We start from the raw sequence: 25,544 nt of genomic DNA, 5'->3' as shown, positions 1-25,544 counted from the left end.
AGTGTACATTCAGCGTCAACTCAAACAGAGGAAAACACCTACAGAAAAGAAACTTCTTGTATTGCGTAGATGGCAAATGTATAACCTACATTCACGGTCCGCAGAGGATGAATCCTACTGACTTTGGTGTGTGTGTGTGTGTGTGTGTGTGTGTGTGTGTGTGTGTGTGTGTGTGTCATTTAAAATTGCTGTCTCACCCAGCGTGGCCGACTTTGGTGTGTGTGTGTGTGTGTGTGTGTGTGTGTGTGTGTGTGTGTCATTTAAAATTGCTGTCTCACCCAGCGTGGCCAGAGACACTAAAACAGTACTGTATTTTTCAAGCTATAATGACCAATTTGAATTCAATGTGCATGTGTACACTAGTTATAGCAGCGGCATCACTGGCGCTTTTCTTCTTTTTTAAACCGAGAGTGCTTTCTTGGTTGTTGACCTTAATCCTCATTCGCAGGAAGTGCAGCCTTGGTCTGAGGCTCTTGTTTCTACAGCTGCATGCTCTAAGGTCAACTATATTCTGACAGGGAAATCCCAGCACTCCCTCACACTGGCCAAGTGATAATTATAGGTTCATTGTGAAAAGATTAAAATGCTTAAATATGATCTTTGACTTATTGATTTGTTGCCTCTGGGTATTCCTAGAGATGGCTTTTCTGCAGCTATTGACTTTAATAATTTTTTTTGCTTTAATAAAATTAAAGCAAAGGATTAGCCTATGTTTGGTCTGTTTTTATTGCTTTTAATCTCTTATATTCTATAAAATTGGACTTGTCGATGCACGTTTTGCCACAATGGATGCCACAGTTTACAGACTGGGTAGATACATTTTAACAATGCCTTGCGTTTTGTTATTATATGTCAGAAGGAGATGGTGTGTGTGTGTGTGTGTGTGTGTGTGTCTTTCTATATTTGACAAGGCTTTTGATGTAAGGTCACAACAGCTATCATCAGAACCGTTACTCGACTACATCACAGGGCAGAGGGCCTCTGGATTTGCGGCACTGACGGATAAGTAGTTTAAGGCTAATCTCGAGGAGGCCAATTCATTGGCCTCACCAGTAAAGCAGCATGTGCAGCTGTCATTATATATTACTGGCGGAGATTATGGGGAAGGAAACATGCGGCAGGACAGTACCAAGAACCAACACATTCCTCCAGAGATCTGGCTGCTGCAGCCCTGGAAAGACTCTCTTAAACACAAGCACTCCAAGTCTCATCTTCTTCACACTGCGGCCCACTCAAAAAGGAGTGGAGGTCTGGAGTGAGGTGTAGAGGCAGGGAAGTTGCTCTCTCCGCGCTCAAGTGTGTTGATGCCACATATTGTCTCAGGACAGCAGTTGGAATCCCACAGTGAGAAACCATGAGCAGAGTGGTGATGTGCGTCAGTAAAGTTTTCTTTGGCACAGATGCTATGTATTTGTCTTCATTCAGCACATCAAATGTCCCATCATATGTCCGTTAAACCTGTATTGAAACTAACTTGTCATAATTTGAGTCAGACTGTGAATTAGACTGTGATAAATCAAATACATTGAAGGAATAATTGAGAGATTAATAAAAACAAATGAGAATAATCATAATAATTTCAATCCTAATTGGGAGTGGGTGGTATGAGTAAAATCATCTGTCGTGGTATATGTAGTATTTAATGCCAAAACAATTAGTTGATTAATCCATTATTCAATTGTCTGAAAATTAATTGCCAGCTAATTTGATTATTGAGCAATTGTAATTGTCATTTTTCAAGCAAAGATTACAATGTTTGGTTGGTTCCAGCTTCTAATATGTGAGCTGCTTTTCTTTGTCATATATGATAGTAGGTTGAATATCTTATCTAAAAACAAAAAAGGAATTTGAATATGTCACCATGGGCTTCTAGAAATTATAATGGACATTTTGTTGTTATTATCTTCTTTTATATATATATATATATAATTATCTTTATTAGAAAGCAGACAGTAGAGAGATGACAGGATATAGAGGGGAGAGAGATGGTGAATGACCGGGACGCCACATAATAAGCATTTTTAACTATTTTCAATGAATCAGGGAAATAATTAGCTGATTAATCAATAATGAAAATAGTTAAAGTTTGTAGTTCGTTGCAACCTTAGTAGTTCTATACTGCAATATAGATATTGCAATATCTATATATTATGGGTGAGAATCACCAGAGGCCCCATGATAAGATATTATCACGATACTTATGTCACAATACGACATTATTGCAATTTTAAACATATTGCGATATTCAGCAATACATTGCAATTTATTACCTTTTTTCCAACTTCAAATTATGTCCCCAAAGGAAAACTTTGTCAACATCTGTTTTATCTGAAAAGATACAGTTCTCTGTTTGAAAAATAGTCGTGCAATTTATATAATAAAAGATCAATACTTGGTGTCAGTGTATCGATACAGTATTGCCACGGAAAATATTGCTTGATACTATGCTGTATTGATATGTTTTTCCCACTCCTACTACTTATATAGAGATACAGTGAGTTTTCTAGAAAATCAATAAAGAAACTGCTTAAGGATAACATAACTACCATGTTTTGGGCTTGCGAAATTAATACCTGACTAATCGAGGTACCATAAATGAAGTTCTGGTGCTAATTGATACACTATACTAATACCCAAAAGATATGGACCGGGTTGGCTATCTCGATTAAAAACGGTATGGCAAATCTATATTTTTTCATGTATCATATCTCCCAAACTAGCCCTAATCGAACCCAAAGTTGAATCCCAGTTGCTAGTCTTCACGTTTTAGTATCTAACCTCTTCAGTTTGTCGTAGCTGCTACTTCTGCATCTTAATAATGTCTTTGAATTTGGCAAGCCAGGATCTACATATTAATTATGTTCCTATTAATGCTTGTGCACCGTGTCTTAATGACATCCCATATTATTACTGTGCTCTCTCGCTCTCTCGCTCTCTCTTGATCTCTCCAACGCACACACACAGCAGCACATACTGTAAGCATCACAGTGATTATGTAGATCAGTGTGTCTGCTCCAATATTAGCAAGCTGCTGTTTACACAGGCAGTGTGGTACGTTAACTTATGCTAATTAACATACCTTGGATATTAATGTTCCCACAAGAATGTGTCCCATCTGTTTTGTATCTGATGAATATGTGTGGGTTTGAGTTATTGATAAAGTATACCTGGCCTATCACTGATCTGTCTGAGCCAATGCCCGAATCGCTAATTCAACAGCTGTTCCTCTGCTTCTTAAACATACTCTGACATTAATTTGAGATTTCTGATATAGTCTTACAGTCTCAGCAGTGTCACATACTTTAATTAGGCAACTAAATATTGAAACAGTTGGTTTAGAAACGTGCCCACGCAATTACAGACGCCTAGATCGTAGGGGAAGTGTCACGCTCAGCGGAGACATAAATGATACTGGTGTGTACTGGCTTGGTTCACTGGGAATAGATGCATGAAAACTTTTCAGGGTTGCTGCAGTTTTTCCAGCTTGTTATGCAAAAGACTGATGAGGATGTATGTTAGCATTTATGTTTTTCCTCATTTTCTTGATTTTGTGGTCAGTTTAAGATGAATTTAGACTTCTGTTCTCTGACTGTCTTGCAACTGAATTGCCCACTAGATAATCTCTTTGATTCAGCTCTTTAGTGTATTTTATAATACAACCATCTGTCCTGAGAGTGAAGCAAGGCCTGCTTGGTGTCTACTGATGGTTTAATCTATCCAAATAATTAAAAATGACCCCTTTGACACGTTTTGTAGTCAGACTGTATATGAAAGGCTTGTCTCTTCCTTGGCCTGACCTTATGGGAGTTGTCTCTCATAGTTACACTTAATTAATCTCTTAATTAACCTATTGATTGCCTTCGCTTTTACAGTTACAGTTACAGTGCTCTGCAGTACTCACAGCTGTCTCTTAGTTCTGCAGGTGGTGGTGGTTCCCTTCACACAAACATGACACAGACACTATAGTTGCTATTCATTTTCCTTCAATTCATTTGCTACATATTCCAAAATTATATATACTAATTTTAGAAAATAGCTGAAAATATTTTCAAAAAACAAATATTCAATTAGAAAATGTCCCTTTTTTGCATGTTATTACAATGTTTTTATTTATTATTATGATCAATGATCCAGTGGCTGCAGCCATATGCATGCAAGGCTAATGAAGAGCCAATTTAGGCTCTTAATGTTGTACTTTTTCTAAACGTTGAGTACGAAATTTTAAAGGGAGCATTCTACAGTTTTGCATGTGCTTTGGAAGCAGACATCCTCGTACAGTTTTTGGACTACTGGATGAGAAGAAAGAATGTGTTTTGCATGCGGATTGAAAAGAAAATATCGTGACATAACTTATATAAACTGGAACTATGGAAGTTGAGGATCCATTTTTTTTGTGGTGAATATTTGATTTTGGAACAAAGGTCTTTTCAAGTCATTTCATTTTTGAATATCTTTCTGTGGTAATACTATGATAGCCGTTTAAAATGTATTATTCAGATTTTCAGTCTGCTTTTATCTAGCTAAACTTAAGGTGTGTTTTTCTGCCTAAATGTGAAGTGACATATGCCCCCCCCCCTCCTCAAGTGACAGTAATCCCAGCTCTGGGAAGGGGTGGTTGTGGAGAATAACCAGCATGGCTCCAGAATTTAAAGCGCCCTGAAAGGGATTCAGGCAGATGAAGGAAAAAGAGGCCAATCTTTTTGGTAATTCCAGCTCTCTGAAAACCCGCACTTGCCCTCTGCTTATTTTAATGATACTCCATGTTAAGCTCAGACATGATAGTTTTGTAGTGTATGTTTAACATAATACCGTCCATGACTTAATATTTGCAAGCACAGCAAAGTGTGTTGGCATGTTTGGTTGAGTCTCTGCTGCTGCTTGTTTAGTGTCTGCACCAACGATGCAAACCCACAACTGTTAGATTTGTCTTCTGATTTATGGTGCTCTGACTAACAGCGGGAGGTCCTCGCACAAACACACAGAGCTATGCACTGTTAGGTATTCAGCAGCACAACAGCCCCAACAGAACGCTTAATTATTCTTTATGCAAAATCAATATGTTTCTAGCAGCCCAGACACGAGGGCAGGCAGGCAAAAATGTTCAAAGAGAGGAGGAGGAGGTGGCTGTTGAGGGGAGCTACCTCCATTTCAGCCCCTATTGAATCCAGGGGACATTATTTTCATGGTTGTCCTCTCGGGGCCTGGAGGCTGGCCTATTGTGACAGAATGATTCTGACAGCTGTGGCAGTCCAATCATCACTTTTCCTTTCAATTTTGTTGTTGTAGATATTCTTCATCTGCAGCTTGGAAGAAAGGGGGAAAAAAAATGAGGGAAAAGATACTTATATTTGATACTTAAATAATGTAATTCCTAAGCATTTCTTGTAAACGTAACACTGCTTTGGATGTTCTTTTACTGAGTATGGGGCTAGGTTAAATGGATTATGATTTACCCTAGGTATAATTATATTAAAACTGTCCTAATTATGAACACACTACTGCAAACATATGCATGGTCACACTTCTGTATGTGCTGTGAGGGTATACGGGTAATTTGACAGGATTATCAGCAGGTTTGCCTCCCTCCTCTGTTCTCTCTTTGTCAGCTTCCCGCTGTAGTCGAGTCACCCTGGGAACCTCTGCAGCACATGACCTGAATCTCAATGAGCTTTAGCTGCCGCTGACCTCTCTGTCCTACCCTTCCCTTACAGTGCACTGTATACACCTACACCACAGCACATGCAAAGATGCCTACATGTGCTCTAAGGTACTTTAAATGGCTGTTTTTCTTTTTGACTTTATTGCGACTGAACCCATGGGAGTATAAGACGGACAGTCATGCAGTCTTCACATGTGTTTTCAATAACAGCACCAGGAGGATTCAGTGTGGTAAAGAATCTGCCTTCTACTGTAAGCTGTTCTGTAATCTCAGCACAGCCCTGAGCAGTGTTATCAGAAGAGCCACGGTTCACTTAAAAGTATCCAAAATTAATCCCGGGGCTTTCCATTGCTACTACTTCACACGTGCCAAGTATTGAAGGGTGAAAATGCATCTCCTGATGTCAGTTTTTAGTCATCAGAAGTCAGTGTTTTTTGGTATCCCTTGAAAACTCTACATTTTTAAATATTTCTAGTTATAATTGCTGTATTATCAAATTATCCAGGAGTACTGGAGATAGTTAGATAGATTCCCAATAGTGACCTTTTCCCACTTCTCCATTTGCTTATTCTGTTCTTTAAATTACACAGTCTCTTTCATGTTTGACCTCAATCAGCTTCCAGTGATGTTGCTGAATGTCACAGCTGAAAACCTCCCACCATTATCTATTAAGGTATAACTGAACCAGCAGGGACCACCGCACCAGCTCGGCCCAAGACACAAGACAAGACTTAATGGAATCCAATTTTTAAATCCCTGCTGATATCCGATCCAACAATGGCTGACCATATCATCAACTCCTCCTCTATTGTACTCCATCCAACAAGACTCCCATATTCAACTATTCCCTTTGTTCTCTCTGTCTATCTGGAGCCTAAAGGCATTGGCAGTCTGTTTACCACCAATGCCACCCACCCACCACATTCCCCCAGGAGGAGTTTGGTGAGCACTGCCCGGCTTGGCTTATTGCAACTGAAGTGGACCATACCAACAACTCCTAGAGGGGAACAGTAGAGTGAACACAAAGCTACTTTACACCTGACCTTTATGGTTGTTGTTTTTTGTGCTGACAGGAGCTTACTAACAAGAGGTGGGGGTTGGGGGGGAGGGGTGTACCCTGGTCTACCCTGGTCTATCCTGAAGTGGAAACCCAAGCGGACATGTGTGTAGACATCGCTGTCATCTTTATTTAGCCTTCCTCTGTCAGTCGGAGCATGTGGAGGTCAGTGTAGCGATGCGAACATGCCTCATACACATGTGACCGGTTGTAGCATCCTAGGAGCCTATTTTCATACCTAATAAACCCAGACAGACCCTTCCTGGCCTGCGACTGAGAGCGCTGAATCAGGTTGCATCGTTTTACTCGGGCATTGGCTGCTCCTGTGTAAACTAGCTCCAGTGCTTTTATAGATAGAGGTCATAAAAAAGGGAGATTGGTGACATTTTCTTGGCATTGCATGATCAAAGAAATGTCAGCTGCTGAGCATGATGTTTCTTTAAGACTGTAACCTTTCCGGTGGCGGGGCGGCCTCGTGACATGTATGGAGAGGGATGAGAAATCATGTGTCAGCTGCATGTCAGGGTGAAGAAGTCACAGCGTCTGCTTTGTGAGATTGTGCAGCACAGTCTTGCATTTGCAATCTATCTGCATCTGTGAACAGCTGTCACAGTGGAAATAACAACGTTTTTGCACGATTGTAGTTGTTTTGTAGTTTTGAGTCTAGATTAGAAGGGGAAATAGAAAGTTTTGCTGCAGGTGCTCTTTTAATAAATAAAAGTGCATGTTTTAATAAAGTAGAATTGACACAGTAAACTACCCTTTGCCTTCTTTGTCAGGTGTTGATTCAACTATCTAAATGAACTTAAATTAGAAGCCAGTTTAAGTTAGACCTTTATGTTCAGGATGGCGATGTTGGTTGGTGCGTCGGTCAGACGTTTGGTCCAGTCTGAAATATCCCAACAACTATTTCATGGATTGCCATGAAATCTGGTCCAGAATTGAATGTTCCCCACAGGATGAATTGTAATAACTTTAGTGATCCCTTAACTTTTCATTTAATGCCATCTATGGCATCTATGCCAAATATGTCCAATAATTACAGTTGCTTTAATGAATATTTTTATAATAACAATGTGCTTTCAAAGCTCTGCCTCACACATCTTCTAGCTCAGCTATAGACCCTTAGTATTATGACAACATTAGGCAGTTATTACCAGCTATCAATAGTGTGCTTTATTGTGTGATTTCTAATGTGTTAACAGTTCACTGAAGGCACCCTGACCAGACATTGTGGCTACATAGATAACTGCCAAGGTGCTGTTATATTAACAGTGATTAGGCCTTTTTTGTACTGGAGACATTTTGACATGTCTCCATAGGTAAAGCACAGGTGTAAGTAAAAAATAACCTAATGGCTGAATTGCATTTAGCTGCTTCAGTTTAGGGTCTTTCAGGTAAATTTTACTGAAATTGTACGATTTCTTCAATAACAAATGTTTTGATTTACCTGGACACTTGGATAGAACAGAACCATCAGTAATGTTTTTAGTTACACCTGTGCTTTTCCTACCATGACAAGTCAAAATGTCTGCTGTGAAAAAGGCCCATGGATCATATGTAATAGCGATGAAATCATGGCCGTAAATCTCATCTAACAGTTGGGGGGGGGGGCAATAAACATAAAATTTCTGAAGAGTAATTTTTGAAGGAGACACAAATAATACAGTCACAATTATATTTGTAGAGGACATGTCTACACAGAGGAAAGCCTTAATACTATCATTAGTGTAGCATGGAAACTGTACCATTATCTTTCTTTTCAGTGTTTTTCTTGATTCAATGAAAAGCTGACTAAATTGACCAAAATATTGGTTACATTATATTACACTAACATAGCAAACTTTTTTGTCATTACTATTTTATTAATTACTCCGCATAATTTCCAGAAAAGAACAACTTCATCCGATGTTAATGTCAATAAAATACATAGACAGTAAAATAAAGGGACCAACAGATCCCGTTGCTCTGGACGGAGACCAGTGAAGGATATTAGAAGCACTTTTCCAGTGAGCACTGAGTGTTACTGCGCAGCCTCCAACTGAGCTCGAAGATGTAGATTTGACGTGAGCAACCTGTCTGAAAGTTGTAGGTCTTCTGGTAGCTGTGCCGAGAGAAATCTCAATCATTCCCAATCTTGCAGAGATGGAGAGCGTAGGTATATGTAAGGAGATAACATAGGCACAGGCTAATTATTGCTAACTAAAATGCTAGTTAACATTAGTAATTAAACTTAAACGGCTAATGTGAGTCGAAACTGCCTGCGAGCTTCTACTGTACTATACGGTAATTCCTCTACTATGCGACAGCAAGTCGCGTGGTTATGACACAATCATTAGCCTATTTTTACAAAAACATCTACTTCGGAGCCATAACGTGAGATACAAGGTAATGGAGCCTTTTATAAATTGTTGTGTTTCTTTAGAAATAAACAATGGACAAATAGAGTCTTTAAACGCTTCAGATGTAAAGTTATTCGCTGTCAAAGTGAATGGCAGTCAATGGAATGCTAACGGCAGGTGAGTGCTTGTTAGCATCAAAATGGCGCCATAGGAGGTACATGTTGTGGAGAGAGGCTTACCCCCTTGATAAAATAGCATTGAACAGTAGCGAATCGAACTACCAGTATGTTCTCTCATTCTCTCCTGTGGTCCGCCGGACTTGTTGTGTGTGGGTAAAGCAGGCAGTGGACCAAACCACTGTGAGGCAAGATAGGGGGGACTAAAAATGTTTCTAAACTTAAAAAGCATTTTTTGGAGTTTGTATTGTTTTACTACTTACACAGATATTTTAAGTATACATCATTATGTTATTTACAATATACAGCATGGTTTTTAATGATATTTCTAGGGGGGGGGGGACAACCCTTAGACCCCCCCGGGATTTATGCCTATGGAATAAATTATCACTATATACACCACTGCCCTTATACTTTTGTGTTCTTTTGGTCTTGTGCTGTTTTTTGACCAGTGTTCAGTTGTGTAAGATGTTAGAATTAGATTTCAGAGACTTTAGAGTGAGTGCTGTTACATAGTGTCCTCTGAGTGCCTGCATCATGACGGCAGTCAATCTCTGCGACTTGTGCTTCATTAACGACGGCGCTCTTATTGTGTCGGCTGCGGCAGTGTCAAATGGCAGCACCATAACTCCCGTCTGCAACAGCTGCATTTAATCAAGCGCTGGCTCTAATCAGCCTCTGCCTTACCCATCTCTGCTTGGCTCATGGTCATTTTACATTGACAGCAGATTTATAAGGCTGGAGATGAGAGTTCCCCAGTGAGGCAGAAACAGCCTTCACTGTATTCAGCTCGGTTTCCCCTGCTGTTCCTGTTCTTGCAGCCTCTACAGAGCACATTTGTCGAAATTGACAGAGAATTCTTACAGAACTCTCGTCTGCTCTATGTGGAAGGTGTGTGTGTGTGTGTGTGTGTGTGTGTGTGTGTGTGTGTGTGTGTGTGTGTGTGTGTGTGTGTGTGTGAGTGTGAGTGTGTGAGAGAGATGCCCTTTCCCCTCCAGCCTCCTTGTGGCCTCCCTCATCAGTGCCATCACCATATGGAAACAGCTGGTCCTCAGTGTTGGGATGCCCTCTGCACTGCATGAGGCAGCCTGGAGACAGATAGTGGTGTTACACACAGAAAGGACAGACTGGTGAAGAACCTGGGAGGCTTGTTTGGGGAAGATTTGGATTTGGTTGTGGAACTGTAAACCCTCTCACTAAGCTGATGGAGCTTAAGTTTTTATTCTCGAAGCATTAAAGAACACAGGAACCCCCCTTTATTGCCAGATGAAAAGAGGATGTCAACACAGTTCAGCTGTGTGAAGGGAATTCTTGTAGTAGCGTTTGCCTTAGTAACTCACTGTCTTTTTGTGCAAATTTAGAGGAGAAACTCCTTGAAACATACTCAGAGGCAGCCCTGGATCATTATCCAAGCCTGCTACTATAAACACATTCTGTAGCTGGGATTCGCTCCACACTGGTGCAAACCAGTCACGAGGAAGCAGCCATGCAGAAATACTCTCGTTGTGTGCCCCACAGAGCTCTGTGTCTCATTGGAGCGCCTAAACAGAAGACATGTTTCAGTGGAAATCCCTGACTTTTCTTTGACCTTCCATGGGAACATTTTCGCTCCAAAGTTGTGGTGGCTTTTTGAGGTTTTTGTGTTGTCACATTGCAAGCGTTTGTCAGAAAAGTGGGCGGTTAAGTTGGTCTTCAAAGTGTTAGTTAATGTACTGTATGTAGGGTGAGTGAGTCAGTAGTCAGGGAGACTGTTTATTCCATCCTGATTCTGTATCAGCCTCAAAGGCCTGCTGGTCCATCATCCGTGACAGCAATGGCACTAAAAAAACACAGATCAAAAACAGGGTCCAACCTCCCCCCCCCTGCCCCCCAGCTGCAATAGCTTTTTGTGGCCTACTGTGCTATTGAATGCCAGGAGGAAGGATGGGTAAGGACTTTAGACAGACTGAGTTGTCGTCTATTTCTATGACATTACCTTCCACGGGGTTTGGCAGGTCAACAAAGCAGTTTCTCTGCTCTTTTGTGTCAAAGTGTTATCATTGGGGTTATCCTGAAGTATGGTTGTTCTTCCTTTTAAATAAGAATGTAAAATGTCACTTGAATTGAATTGCTGAGATTGAAAGTTCATGGTTACTTTACAGACAAGTGTTGTTTTAACCAGTATTTCTTTTCCTCTTGTTCACAGCAAAAAGCCTCGGGCAAGGTGCTGTTTGACCTGGTGTGCTCCCACATGAACCTCATCGAGGGTGACTACTTTGGCTTGGAGTTTCAGAACCAACAAAAGATGATTGTGAGTGAGGATAAAAATGAAAGTTAAATGCAGCCTATTCTTATACATCTCAGAATTGGTATTGCTTAAAACCAGCTACTTAGTGACGTCTTTTTTAATTTTTTTTTTTCTCCCACAGGTTTGGTTAGACCATATAAAGCCCATTATCAAGCAGCTCAGACGTAAGAATTTCTAAATGATTTGCATGATTTTTGAAGGTTTCTTTCTACTGTTTTATCTAGAGGAAATAGCCTTTAAATCAGTTAAAGGTGCAGTAGGTAAGCCTTATAAAACTAACTTTCTGTCATATTTGCTGAAACTGACCCTATGCTCGAGTAGAACTACATGAAGCAGGTCATTTAAAAATTTGGCACCACCTACAGCTTGTAGTGCAATTTGCAAAATTCCACCGCTCCCTGTTCAGATGCACCAATCAGGGCCAGGGGAGGGTGTCTAACTGTGTGTCAATCACTGCTCATGTACACACATTCATTCTCCCTTGTGGGAGGGGTTTAGGAGACCGTTTTGGGCTTTAGCGGAAAGGGTGGGAGGGACTGAGAAGTTGTCGATGTTGTTTTTGGATAAGAACTGGATCTTCCCAGTCCTACCTACAGCACCTTTAAGAGCAACTATATAGTTTTTTTTATTTTATGCAACCAAGCAAAGTCCAATCAGAGGCCTACACTCAATGGTCAGTTTATTAGGTACATGAAGCTAAAACTAATGCAACAGTCCTGCAATAAACCTACCTTCATGAAGGTTATAATTTTTAGGACCCATTTAAGAGAGGTGTTGATTCAGTTTTATCTAGCTATATCTAATAAACAACTGAGTGCATTTTGTGTTGTTACAAAATTCAAAATTCATCTATCCCACACAGGGCCGAAGCACACAATCCTGAGGTTTGCTGTGAAGTTCTTTCCTCCAGACCATGCCCAGCTACTGGAGGAGCTAACTAGGTGAGCTCCTTTCCACATAATTTAACTCATTTTATCTCTGCATCATGTATATCCTTGAGTTGGCATTGAAATGTGCATTTATTTACATTTTGTCAGTGTAAAACACTTTAGCTGTGACCGAACGCGATTGTAGAAGCATAAATGAAACATGTTCTCCGGTTCCCAGAAGATTTATTCCTCCCAGCTTTGCACTTTCGTCATGGCTGCCATGTTTCTGATTTAGCCCTCTGGAGAGAAGCTAATGATTTTCTGGTTTCTGTTTCCTCGTCGTGGAGCATGTTTTCACAGAGTCAGAGTGGATAAATAATAGGCGTACAGAAAGTAATGCCCCTCTGACAATTCTGTTAAGCTTGGTTAAGACCTCACCTTTTATTAAAAAGCATACTGTAGATGGTTTTTCCTGCCAAAGCAGGCTCTCATCCATCGTAAGGTCAGGCCTAACTATTAATTAGGGCCATTGATGAAAATGGTAACACTTCTTATCCATGGACCTCTGACTTTTGGGTGTGCAGTGGTCTATTCATTTGTAATTTAAACAATTACTTAAAGGGGCACTATGCAGTTTTGGAAATTTTCTCTCTTTTTGCTCACAGGTTTCTCTATAGAGCTCTAAAGCTTTGAAATAGATATTTGGCAACACTGTAAAAACTTGCTCGGTCAGTCTGCAGTTTCCTCTTTCTCTGATCCTCCGACAGTGCTTTCCTAGCCTTCTGCTTCTTTTTTGCCGGCTCAGCCATGACGATAATGTGAAAAACTCAATCGCTACCAGCCGGTTCCTGGATGGGGGTGTGTATGTGGGCAGTGCCTAAAGCAATTCGTTACATCGCGAGACCTGATATCACGCGATACTTCTTGGTGCTGAGGCAGGCAGCCATTCAACCCTCTCTGTAATCTCTCAAACATAGACAATCAGTTCTGTTTTTGCACATTAACACTGTACATTTGATCTTTTATATATTATTACTGTAAATTTGTTTTTAATATATATGTTAAAGTCTGGATAATATGTTGTTTGTATATGTTGTTTGTATATCTGGAGTTGTAACAAAAATAATTTCCCCCTGGGATTATTAAAGTATTTCTGATTCTGATTCTTTAATGCTCATTATTTAACTTATGACTATACATTTTATTAAAACTATATTGGTTCCTGCTCTGAATTGCATCCAAGAGAAGCAGCACTGTAGCACAAGACAGTCAGTGATTCTTCGATAAATGACTTCATTTAACCTGGGCCAATTTCTTTTGGAAGACTTTGGGTTAAATTAAAAGAGCCAGGGTATATTATATTTAATAAGAAATGTAGTTACAGCATCTCCCTTGGATGTCCTGTTTGAATTCAGCAGTTCATGGTGTTTCAAATTGAGTTTCATTTGATCTTGCTCCAGCGCTGGAAACCACTGCATCTACTCTATTGAATCAGTGAAAGCTGTTTGTGTTTGTGTCCAGGTACCTGTTTGCCCTCCAGATCAAGCAGGATGTTTCCTGTGGACGTCTGACCTGCAACGACACCAGTGCCGCGCTGATGGTCTCCCATATTATTCAGTGTAAGTTCCTCATGGCTGTTTCCTCATTTAGCTCAAGAGACCAAAGAGTCGACTGATCAGATAACTGTCTTTGAAGACACATTTTGCAAACAGAGCTTATCATCAAACATTGTCATATACGTAGCACACTGCGCACCATTGCCAATTGATTATCTGTGTGTTGCTATGGATACCTTTCAGTCGGATGCCTGAACATAATCTTGCAAGACTGCTTTAGAACAACCTCACACATCGTGGCAGGAAATACTGAGCATTTTCATAACCTGACATTTCTGAGCCACAGTCTGACAGTTAACAGTTACAAGGGACCAAAGACAACATGCATGATGATGGAGATCAGTGAAACGTTGTGTCTATAAGTACAGTAGATATGCAAAAGAGTATAATTTGTATCACAAGAATGTTACACAAGTAAAAAATGTTTAGTGGGAGGAGAGTTCTGAGAATCTGTGGCAAGGAGCATTTAAGCTATTTTGGAGGCTTACTAAGATTGTTGTTGTTGTTGATTGTTTTGTTTTTCTTTAATTTGTCATCTTCATTATATCTATAATAACATGATTTATTTTTCCTTTCTTCTCCCCAACTTTTCAGCTGAGATTGGGGACTTTGAGGAGAGCCAGTGCCGGTCACACCTCCTCAACAACAATTACATCCCAGATCAAATGCCCCTGATTGATAAGATCATGGAGTTTCACTCAAAGAATATGTGAGTTTCTAGAACAGGGGTACTGTGTGGTGTGCACACATCTAAAATAAGGCATTTCTTTGATCCAGTAATTGTTTCTTTTCAGCTCATAAGTTCATAAGGTCACTGAAACCATGGCTGAACAGCAATTACTCTCTTCACCCATGAACAGGATCAGTTGTTTCAGAACTCATGCATGTCCCGCGGGGAAGTTTTATTATACAGGCGACACGTTCAGGAAACCAACCATCATATGAATGGATTCTTTCTCAAGAGTGCTCGGTTTAGTTCTTTATTATACATCAACTTAGAAACGCTCGTCTTTGTAAGTGTTTTTACAGCTTCGGGCCACATATGAATATGAGTTTCTCTACTACTCTCTATCAACAAATGGCTGCATTGCTTCTGAAAAAAGACCAAATGACTCACACAGCTGGAGTGAGCTGGGTTAGTAGGTTAAAAACACAGATTTTTAAAGTCTATTCTCACGTGTCTAATGCAGAGTGTTAGTGTTGAAGTATCAGCCTCAGGTTTAAGAGTGGTATACTGCTGGGAGTGTTACTGGAAACATTCCAGATCTTTTCCCACCATCCTCCCTCAAAATGTCCTCATCAGTGTACATATTTGATTCCAAGCTTTGCCAACACTTGTCTCACCTCTATGTTACAGCGGGCCATGCCAGAGGTGGACACACAGTGGGCGGCTGCTACATGAAAGGAGCTCCATTAGATGTGACGGCTCTCTTTCACTTGCCCTTTTTTTCAACAAAGGCTTTTTTTAGTTGATAACTATAATTGCAGTTTTTTTGGCTGGGTGCCATGCTGAGTTAAATCTCTTATTAAGTACCACACAGGAAACAGGAAAGCTTATCCACTGATAGGAATTAAGAAAGTTAGTATTTGCAACCCCTCCCCCGACCTTCCACAACCGCTCCAAAAACTCAGATAAACATTAGAAACCTGGATCCACTCAGACTTGTTCTTTTCACCTCAATTAGTGAGACACACAGCAGGACGATAAGCCATAATTTAATTTATTTGTCCAAAAATTTGCTAAAGGATAATGAATGTTACAGTTTGCACTTGTTAAGTGAGTGTTAAACCTGGAAGTAAGATTAGCTCTTTTAATTTAGCTGTGTCTCTATTGCCCTCCCTACTCTCATCTCTTGCTCAAAACACATACTTTTACATTTCTTTTGCGAATACCAATATATAGAATTAAGGATAAGGTCACTTTTGTTATTGTTATTCTGTACATTTTTCATAATGTCAAAACCTTTTCATGAAAAGACCAAAACCAATAATGAGCATTCAATACTTCCTGAAATCCCTGCCCTTTCTTTGGCACTGAGCCCCTGATTATTCCTTCACATAAATCTTTTAAAAACCCATCAGAAATATAGTTTCAATATTCATTGTTTAAAAACAAATATAGTTACTTTTACACTGTAGTTTTTAGCAAATGTGACCGAAACAAAATGAAATGGTGCATTTGTTAAGGACTGTTTTCAGCTGCGGATTAATACACATTTGGTGCTCTAGGGAGTATTTACAGCAGCAGGACGATGTATATAATTAACTCAAATAAACTACAGTGCCCACGTTCATGGTAATGAAGAAACATGTCACCCTGTGCAGCAGAGTGGCTGGTTTGTGTGTTTTTAGTAATTTTTGGACAACCATGAAGGTACATGACACAGTTAATAAGTATGAGTAATAATAATGAGTAATAAGGATAAGTTATGTCAGGCTGTGGCTGCACAGTCAGCTTTACATAAAATATCGCCAGCCTCATTCTTTAACTCGTTACTGTTGTTTTTTGTGTTACTAGAGGTCAAACACCAGCAGAATCAGACCATCAGTTACTAGAAGTGGCACGCAGGTTGGAGATGTATGGGATTCGCCTCCACCCTGCCAAAGATCGTGAGGGCACGAGGCTCAGCCTGGCTGTGGCGCACACTGGTGTCCTGGTCTTTCAGGTAAGTCACAAGTTTGTAGGTCAACCCAAGTGGTGCGTTGTGGTGTGATGGTTGGCGTAATAATTCATCTGCATGGTACAGATATGAGGAAACTTGTGCTTTAACTTCACTTCCGCAGATGTGTTTGGTGATAAAAATGTTAAATATATATTTTAGCTTAAGGTATAAAGTTTATTTCTCATCACTGCAGGGACACACAAAGATTAACGCCTTCAACTGGTCTAAAGTGCGCAAACTGAGCTTCAAGAGGAAACGTTTCCTCATCAAGCTGAGGCCAGATCTAAATGTAAGTGATGTCCCTGAATCACTCTGTGTAAAGTACACATATATCAGTGTTTGTTGGTGTGTAAGTTTGGTGTGTCCCCCAGAGTTCATATCAGGACACTCTGGAGTTTCTGATGGGCAGCCGAGACTGCTGTAAAGTCTTCTGGAAGATCTGTGTCGAATACCACGCCTTCTTCCGCCTCTTTGAGGAACCTAAGCCCAAGCCCAAGCCTGTGATCTTCACACGAGGCTCCTCCTTCAGATTTAGGTGAGTTTGCATCACAAAGCTGCTCTCTGACTCTCAGGAATGCACACAGCAGCATCTCCCCATCACTTAATAGTCTATTACAGCTCTCCAAGAATAGCTCATTATTATCTCTACCTTATTTGTCTCGGCAGCGGTCGCACACAGAAGCAGGTGATTGATTATGTGAGGGAGTCTGAGTTTAAAAAGATCCCGTTTGAAAGGTAAAGGCTGCAGACACTTTTGACACATTTGGTCTCGGCAAAGGTGCTCAGAGTTTATAATGCTGACCTTCAACATCCTGTCTACCAGGAAACACAGTCGGGTCCAACACAACATCCGCCTGTCGCCGTTGCCTTCTCCACGCCCCCATGAAGTGCCAACAGAAGTGAGTTGTTTTTTTTGTGCAACTACAGCGGACAATTATCTCCATATCACCAGCACCATGCTCTCATTTACACAACAAAAGTCTCAATTGTACCCTGTCAAGTTTTCAACAGTTACTTTATTGAACTTTTTTCACCAAAAACATCACTTTTTAAAAATTATTTTAATATTTTATTATTTTATTTAATCTGCATTGTTTAATACATTACACTCGTGACTTTTTTGTAGCCTGGTCATATTTTTTATAATCGCATCCTGCACATAATATTTTGTCATTCAAAAATAACTTTCTATAGTCATTTGCCTATTAGGTTTCAAGTGTATAGCGGAGGACAGTACCCAAACTAGGACATACTTTTAACCCCCTTAGCTTAGCTTCATTTTATTTTATTCATGAATCCCCCTCTGGTCCTGTTTGTATGTGACTTTTTCTTCATGTCTTGTTCCCTGTTTGGGCATTATAGTCTTTTTCCTTGACTAATCACAGTGGACATCTTTCAGTGTTATAATACTGGCTCAATTTATAAGAGTTATACATTATTGGTTAACACTTTATGTTCTGTGCTGCATAAATGTATGTATGTGCTATGTAAAAAAAAGCAGAGTATAAGCTGTTGTGTTCGTAGATGGTATCATACTTCTGGTCATCTCTAGTTGCTGCACCTTTAGTCCTTGGACCCCAGTACACGTACTTGCAGGTCTAGTTTACACACAATGTTTACATCAGCTAGGAATCTTCTTCTTTTTTTCTGCCTTTTGCTAGATTCATTGGCACATTACCACCACGACTAACTGTCGATCGGTGAAACTGTCAGCAGGAATGTGTATTCTGCCACCCCAAGCACATATGCTTGTACATGTGTATCCTCTGCACATGCTAGTAGAGCACACAAAAAAAACCTCATGGCCCCACAGGTGGTCAAGAAACTCAACAGGCTACCTTCAAGTCAGACAGAATTAACCATTAGTATTAATAATCAAATCAAACATAGTCATGATTCAAATATACTCTTAAAATTATTAATTTTCTGCCTGTGTCTCTTTCTGTCAGAGTGGTGCTCCTGGCGACAGAGTAGACTCTCTTTCTCGGCGTTGTTGGAAGGAGTCGGTGTTGGTGAGTGCAGAAGACCCCTCGGCCTCGAGGACAACAAGGGCCAGCCCGTCTCAACAGAGAAACGGCCACGGGGACAGAACAGGGTCTGTGTCCAGGACCGAGGAGACAAGAGGCTCAACACGACAGACCCACCCAGAACATCTGAGTACAGGTCCAGCATCTCAGGCTGCTAAAGGCGGCAGCTTTTCCATCCCCTTCGTTGACTGCAGTGATGTAGATAGCGAATATAACCAGGCTGTAAGGTTGAATCACAGTTATAGGGAGCAGGCCATGCTCCGTCATGGGTCTGGCTCTGGGAGCGTAAACGGGGCTCTGCAGGCCCAGCAGGAGCAGTTTCTTGGTAGGATGCTGTACAGGGAGTCCCCTGCCTCCTCTAAGCAATCGCTCAACATGAGCCAAGAGTTACACGAGTCTCCCAAGCATTCATACCAAAAGGTTGACCAGAGTCCCGTTCATAGCACTATGGTAGACCTCAGTGCCTATAACAGAGAGAGGCATTGCAGCAGTCCAAGGAGTGGCATCACTAGTCCTGCCATGGACAATCCTCAATCAAGCTCCCTCGGTTACGCTGAGCAGAACGGCTTCAGCTCTGCTCCCCCTCACTTCGAGGAGGGCAGATACGTCCCAAGCCGCTCTCCTCGTTTACATAAACTCCACAAAGTGCGTCACCGCTCTGAGGCAGTCCCCAACCAGGGAACGTCCTCCTCAGGGCATGAATCACATCCTGTCCTGTCTCGGGCTGAACGTATGGCTGCTCTTGAGCGCCGCATGGTGGCTAATGGTCTCTCAGTAGCGGGCAGATCCAGCGCCAGTCCAGGGCTGAAACGCCTAGGGCACGCTGGTGTCACACATGTGGGACCGGTTCACATGAATGACTGCTCCACCACCAGTGGTTCAGAGTCCAGTGAGTCAGAGGTGGAGACTAGCGAGGGAAACTGCAGCAGCCCCCTGATGGTTGGTAATCCAGTGGAGGATCACTCCACTTCCCCTTTACCCCGGAACAAGTTTTCCTTTGGCAGCCTCCAGCTGGACGAGGAGGCAGATGAGGACGGGTGCAATGCCTTCAGTGATGACGAGGGCGGACAGATTTTCAGCTGTTAGTGCACAGAGAGCTTCAAACCATCTCCACAGGAGAGTTTAAATGGTTTAGTTTGGGTCCAGATGGTGTAAGAAAAGCAAGGTTCAGTGAGTGACAGATTTTTTTTATGTCTGAGGATGACCCAAATCTCCACACTCCAGGTTCACAGTAGTCTTCTTAGGGGGCTTTTCACACCTGAAAGTCCAAACCAAGGCTCGTGATCATGTTTTTGCATTTGAGTTGGTAAGTTTTTCCAACTGACTGCTGCTCTCGCTGTGCTGCCGCGGCTCTTGTTTTGTTGCGTTGTTGAGAAGCAAGACACTGGAACTTTATTTGGGGTTTGAGGAGCTGCAGCATTTATTCAGAGACAAACTGAAACCCACACTGTACATTTAACACCACTTAACAAGTAAACTGCTGATTTATTCTCTGCTCTGATAGCCGACAGCTGTCTGCTCTGAGCACATTCACCGTCATGCTCTCATGTAGCCTACACACTAAGCACTGAGCTACAGTGCCTTGCGAAAGTATTCGGCCCCCTTGAACTTTTCGACCTTTTGCCACATTTCAGGCCTCAAACATAAAGATATAAAACTGTAATTTTTTGTGAAGAATCAACAACAAGTGGGACACAATCATGAAGTGGAACGAAATTTATTGGATATTTCAAACCTTTTAAACAAATAAAAAACTGAAATATTGGGCGTGCAAAATTATTCAGCCCCCTTAAGTTAATACTTTGTAGCACCACCTTTTGCTTTGCGATTACAGCTGTTAAGTGCGGGTATGTCTCTATCACTTTTGCACATCGAGAGACTGACATTTTTGCCCATTCCTCCTGCAAAACAGCTCGAGCTCAGTGAGGTTGGATGGAGAGCGCGTTTGTGAACAGCATTTTTCAGTTCTTTCCACAGATTCTCGATTGGATTCAGGTCTGGACTTTGACTTGGCCATTCTAACACCTGGATATGTTTATTTGTGAACCATTCCATTGTAGATTTTGCTTTGTTTTTGGATCATTGTCTTGTTGGAAGACAAATCTCCGTCCCAGTCTCAGGTCTTTTGCAGACTCCATCAGGTTTTCTTCCAGAATGGTCCTGTATTTGGCTCCATCCATCTTCCCATCAATTTTAACCATCTTCCCTGTCCCTGCTGAAGAAAAGCAGGCCCAAACCATGATGCTGCCACCACCATGTTTGACAGTGGGGATGGTGTGTTAAGGGTGATGAGCTGTGTTGCTTTTACGCCAAACATAACGTTTTGCATTGTTGCCAAAAAGTTCGATTTTGGTTTCATCTGACCACAGCACCTTCTTCCACATGTTGGTGTGTCTCCCAGGTGGCTTTTGGCAAACTTTGAACAACACTTTTTATGGATATCTTTAAGAAATGGCTTTCTTCTTGCCACTCTTCCATAAAGGCCAGATTTGTGCAGTATACGACTGATTGTTGACCTATGAACAGAGTCTCCCGTATCAGCTATAGATCTCTGCACTTCATCCAGAGCGATCATGGGTCTCTTGGCTGCATCTCTGATCAGTCTTCTCATTGTATGAGCTGAAAGTTTAGAGGGACGGCCCGGGTCTTCGTAGATTTGTAGTGGTCTGATACTCCTTCCATTTCAATATTATCGCTTGCACAGTGCTCCTTGGGATGTTTAAAGCTTGGGAAATCTTTTTGTATCCAAATCCGGCTTTAAACTTCTCCACAACAGTATCTCGGACCTGCCTGGTGTGTTCCTTGTTCTTCATGATGCTCTCTGTGCTTTACACGGACCTCTGAGACTATCACAGAGCAGGTGCATTTATACGGAGACTTGATTACACACAGCTGGATTCTATTTATCATCATTAGTCATTTAGGTCAACATTGGATCATTCAGAGATCCTCACTGAACTTCTGGAGAGAGTTTGCTGCACTGAAAGTAAAGGGGCTGAATAATTTTGCACGCCCACTTTTTCAGTTTTTTATTTGTTAAAAAAGTTTGAAATAGCCAATGAATTTCGTTCCACTTCATAATTGGGACCCACTTGTTGTTGATTCTTCACAAAAAATTACAGTTTTATATCTTTATGTTTGAGGCCTGAAATGTGGCAAAAGGTCGAAACGTTCAAGGGGGCCGAATACTTTTGCAAGGCACTGTATAACTTAAAGGAACTTCCCTGGTCTTATAACACAAAGATAGCCTGTCAGAGCTTCCTGTATTTGGTCCGAAAGTCCGAACCATCCAAAAAATGCTTTCACAATAGAAACGAACCAGACCATGGTTCAGCATGATCCGGATCTTTTGGTCGGACCAAATTTTGGCTGTATGGTCCGGACCGTGGTCTGGGGGAGGTTTCACACCTGTAATTTTGGTTCGGATCAAAATAAGTCCGAAAGTCCGGACCAAACGAGGTAGGTGTGAAAGCGGAACCTACTAGAAGCACTTTTTGAGCCCAGCCTCAGTCTCTCTTTCACCGGGAGCTGTTTCACTTTGCGAGATTTCACGAAGGAAGGAATCCGTTCAGTGTTTTTCTTGTTCGTTGGATAGGAGGTTTTTCAGCCTCCCAGTTCTGTGGTTGTATTAGTACGTCCCTTCAGAAATATGCAAGTGCCATGTTAGGATTTAATACTGAATACCTACCAATTACTTAAAAAACCTACAGAGACAACAGAAGTTTTAAACTTACAAATGATCAAAAGACAACTTATTGTTGCAGATGCACTTTTCATTGGATGTTTAGAACAAAGTCTACAACAGTGTGAGTCGTTCAGTTTCTATGTCTCAGTTGCCTTATGACTTCCGGTAGGGAAATACACATATCATTTCATTATTGTCTGGAGGCATTTCTGTTTTCTATTAGATTGATACAATTATTACAATGTTGTACAGTTTTCTGCATTACACACTTTGTACTCATTATATGTCTATTGTGGAGTCCTAAAAGATCCATGGATGTATAATTGTGGCAGTGATTGTTGACTTGATAGACATTTATTGGGAATAATCCTGCTGTCTTGGTTGATTTATTGAAACTCTTGATGCTGCATCTGGCTTGTGATTCTTGTGAGAGTAGAAAGTTCTGTCTTAAGTGTTTGGTGTCAGAGTGGAAACTAATTAATATGCTGCAAATACCAATTTGAACACCTGATTGGTATTCAGTATTGTTTATGTTTACCATACCTCCTGCTCTTTACTGACTTGAAACATTACATTGTGTTCACAAAGGTGTTAGGATTTAACAGGAAAAACACCAACGGGAGTAAATATAAACTCACAATATCTTTGTGAATATTGTCCAATAACGTTAGAAAGCAGTGGTTGGTCAGGCTGAGGTGAAGGTAAATGTCTGTTGCAGTGGCAGTTTTGCCACTCCACAACAGTTTACAGCTCTCACGCTCACTATTGACATCCCCCTCTGCACTCGACTCATGCTCAAGTATCTCTGGCAGTAATTTGGTGTCAAGCTAGCTCTCCAACAGCTATGGTGTTATCAACATCTTCACTAGTTTCCACAGATTCCACAATCTTCTTAACAAAATGGCACTGCACTTTTATTTTTGTGGTCACCTTTCCAGATTTCTTTTTGCACTTCTGCCCTCTTTATTTGTGTTGTTTGAATAAGTGATGATTTTTATATCACATTTCTGTTCTTTCTTTTATTTCTTTGTCCAATGTAAGCACTTGTCTGTCAGCATGAAAGTTTCATATGTTTTTTGTTTTGTTTTTTTCCCCACAACTGCATGTAAACCTATTTTGTCTGTTTGGTGGAAAAAGGCGAAATTACCAGTATCTGGGTTGCCTTCTCTGCAGTGATCCAGCTAATGGTTAATTATTCCAGAGCAGATAGAACGTCAGGTTGAGGATGACAGGAGCTTGGGAATGTGCAGAAAAATAGAAGCAGGTTTTAGTAACGGTGCATGTGTGTACTGTATGTGTGAAAGGCAGTTTAAGGGCAACATGTCATATCACCGAGTCTCTGGGCTCATTCATCACTGTCGACTGCATTTTTTGGTGTGCCCCCAGACATTTTTAGCATGTCAAGCAGCATAGTGAGATTTTGTGGTTTTTATTTGTATGTGTGAGGACACAATTACAGATGTGTTTGGATTTCAAAATTATTTAATATTTCAACATTATCAGTGTTTCATTCCCAATTCTTCAACATGGACATGACAACATTACGACTACAATGGGCACCCCAGCAGCCAGCAACAAAAGTTCCCTGTGCGATTCTAGCCGGGGACTTTTGTTGCATGTCGTACACCACTCTCTCTCTCTCCCTCCCCTTGTTTCCTGTGTGTCTCTTCGCTATCATCTATCCAATAAAGGCAACAAAAAACAATAAAAAAACAAAAACGTTTCGCTGTCATGTCCATGTACAATATATGAAAAATTGAAAACAACACAGCAGTGTGCAGGATTGTTTTGTTTTGTGCAGATTATCGTTTCCCAGCATCTGCAAAAACTTTTGGCTATGCATGTGCCTCCTGATTATTACCATTATTAATAGTCTCAAAGCTGTATGGCATAGATTAGTCCAGCACTACGAAAGAGAGCATATGTTTATTTGTGGAAATCACTGGATCACTGCAGTATGAGGACCCCTCCCTGGTGCACAAAGCTCTCCCATAGACCTGGAATGACATTCTGCTGCACAAAGACAAATAGAAAATACCAGTCTGTGAATTTGGTCCAAACTATCAAACCTGTTCTGTTTGGTGTGTCTTAAAGTCCCAGGTCTGTGGGAAAGACTTGTGTGTGTTTTTCAACCGCTGATGTCCTTCAGGGTGTGTTTCCAATGCATGCTGCGCTAAACCAGGACTGAGGTGTTGTGCATGTCATGCTGGTCTGCCCTGTCTGCTCTCTGCATGTACTGAATGTTCTGTAACAGTACAGGTAGTGCTCTCTGTCACTTCACTGTCATTTCCTAATTTAGTATAACAGACTGTAATATGTGATGTTAGAGGATATTTTAAGATTAGGAAATCATGCAGTATGATTAGGGACTACATTTTAAAACAGTCTATTACAGTTTGTTTTTTTACAGCTCACTGTGTCACTACTACAAGGAAATTGATGTAAAACTTGTATTCATGGACTGAATAATGCATAGGTTTCTTCATTACCAAGTGACTTTTTCAGTGCATCAATAACAAAATCCTAAAAGTGTCACAAGGCTGTTTATTTTAACATTCATGAAGATCTGTTTTATATCTAATGTTAGGTAAGGTCTAGAGGACTGCATGAATTCGGACTTCTTTCACTACACTTACCCTCCAGTCTCTCATTCACTCACTCTAGACACTCACCTGACTTTGACCTTTTTCTGCTGCTTTCCACAAGATTTATATTCATTTAACAATGTCTATATGTTCTTTTAGAGTTAATAAAGATGACCTTCATGAAGTGAGGTTTTTCTGAATCTTCTTTTTGAGACCCCAGTTAGTTGGTGTCTGGTGCTCATTGTAGATAGTTTTCCTCTTCATTCTCCCTGTTGTTTTGAAGTCTTGTAGCTGTACACTGTGGTTTCCTCTCCTTCCCTCCATAGCGTTAATATTAAATCCTTCCCAGAGTTGTGCTGGTGCGTTGAGTGTGTGTGTAATCACTGTTGTGTTTGTGTCGACACACCAGAGGACAGCAGAGAGAGGCAAGTTGCAGCTAAAACATAGTAAGTAAGCTCTGTGAACATGGTCAGTATAGATGACACTAAGTAAGCTATTCCTTTTGATCATCTTGCGGTATGTGCCTCAGCTCGCATATTGATTGACGGTGCACTAAGACTGCCAGAGCTGTCTGGACC

General features: G+C 40.9%; 1 protein-coding gene across 2 annotated transcripts in view; it reads left to right on the top strand.

Moving 5' to 3' along the window:
• LOC120569851 (FERM, ARHGEF and pleckstrin domain-containing protein 1-like) overlaps positions 1–25,544 on the top strand; it is a 66,898-nt gene that overhangs the window by 26,593 nt on the left and 14,761 nt on the right. For both annotated transcript variants that reach the window (XM_039817990.1, XM_039817989.1), the window contains exons 3-13: positions 11,420–11,524; positions 11,643–11,685; positions 12,384–12,462; positions 13,912–14,009; positions 14,601–14,715; positions 16,525–16,672; positions 16,863–16,958; positions 17,041–17,204; positions 17,336–17,404; positions 17,493–17,568; positions 18,619–18,832. In XM_039817990.1, the coding sequence (XP_039673924.1) occupies positions 11,420–11,524; positions 11,643–11,685; positions 12,384–12,462; positions 13,912–14,009; positions 14,601–14,715; positions 16,525–16,672; positions 16,863–16,958; positions 17,041–17,204; positions 17,336–17,404; positions 17,493–17,568; positions 18,619–18,832 (1,207 nt within the window). The remainder of the gene's footprint in view (positions 1–11,419; positions 11,525–11,642; positions 11,686–12,383; positions 12,463–13,911; positions 14,010–14,600; positions 14,716–16,524; positions 16,673–16,862; positions 16,959–17,040; positions 17,205–17,335; positions 17,405–17,492; positions 17,569–18,618; positions 18,833–25,544) is intronic.

Source organism: Perca fluviatilis, chromosome 12, assembly GCF_010015445.1.
Source record: "Perca fluviatilis chromosome 12, GENO_Pfluv_1.0, whole genome shotgun sequence".
In the NCBI taxonomy this organism is placed as follows: domain Eukaryota; kingdom Metazoa; phylum Chordata; class Actinopteri; order Perciformes; family Percidae; genus Perca; species Perca fluviatilis.
The sequence above is the reverse complement of the archived record's forward strand: the minus strand, read 5'-3'. Positions and strand labels throughout refer to the sequence as shown.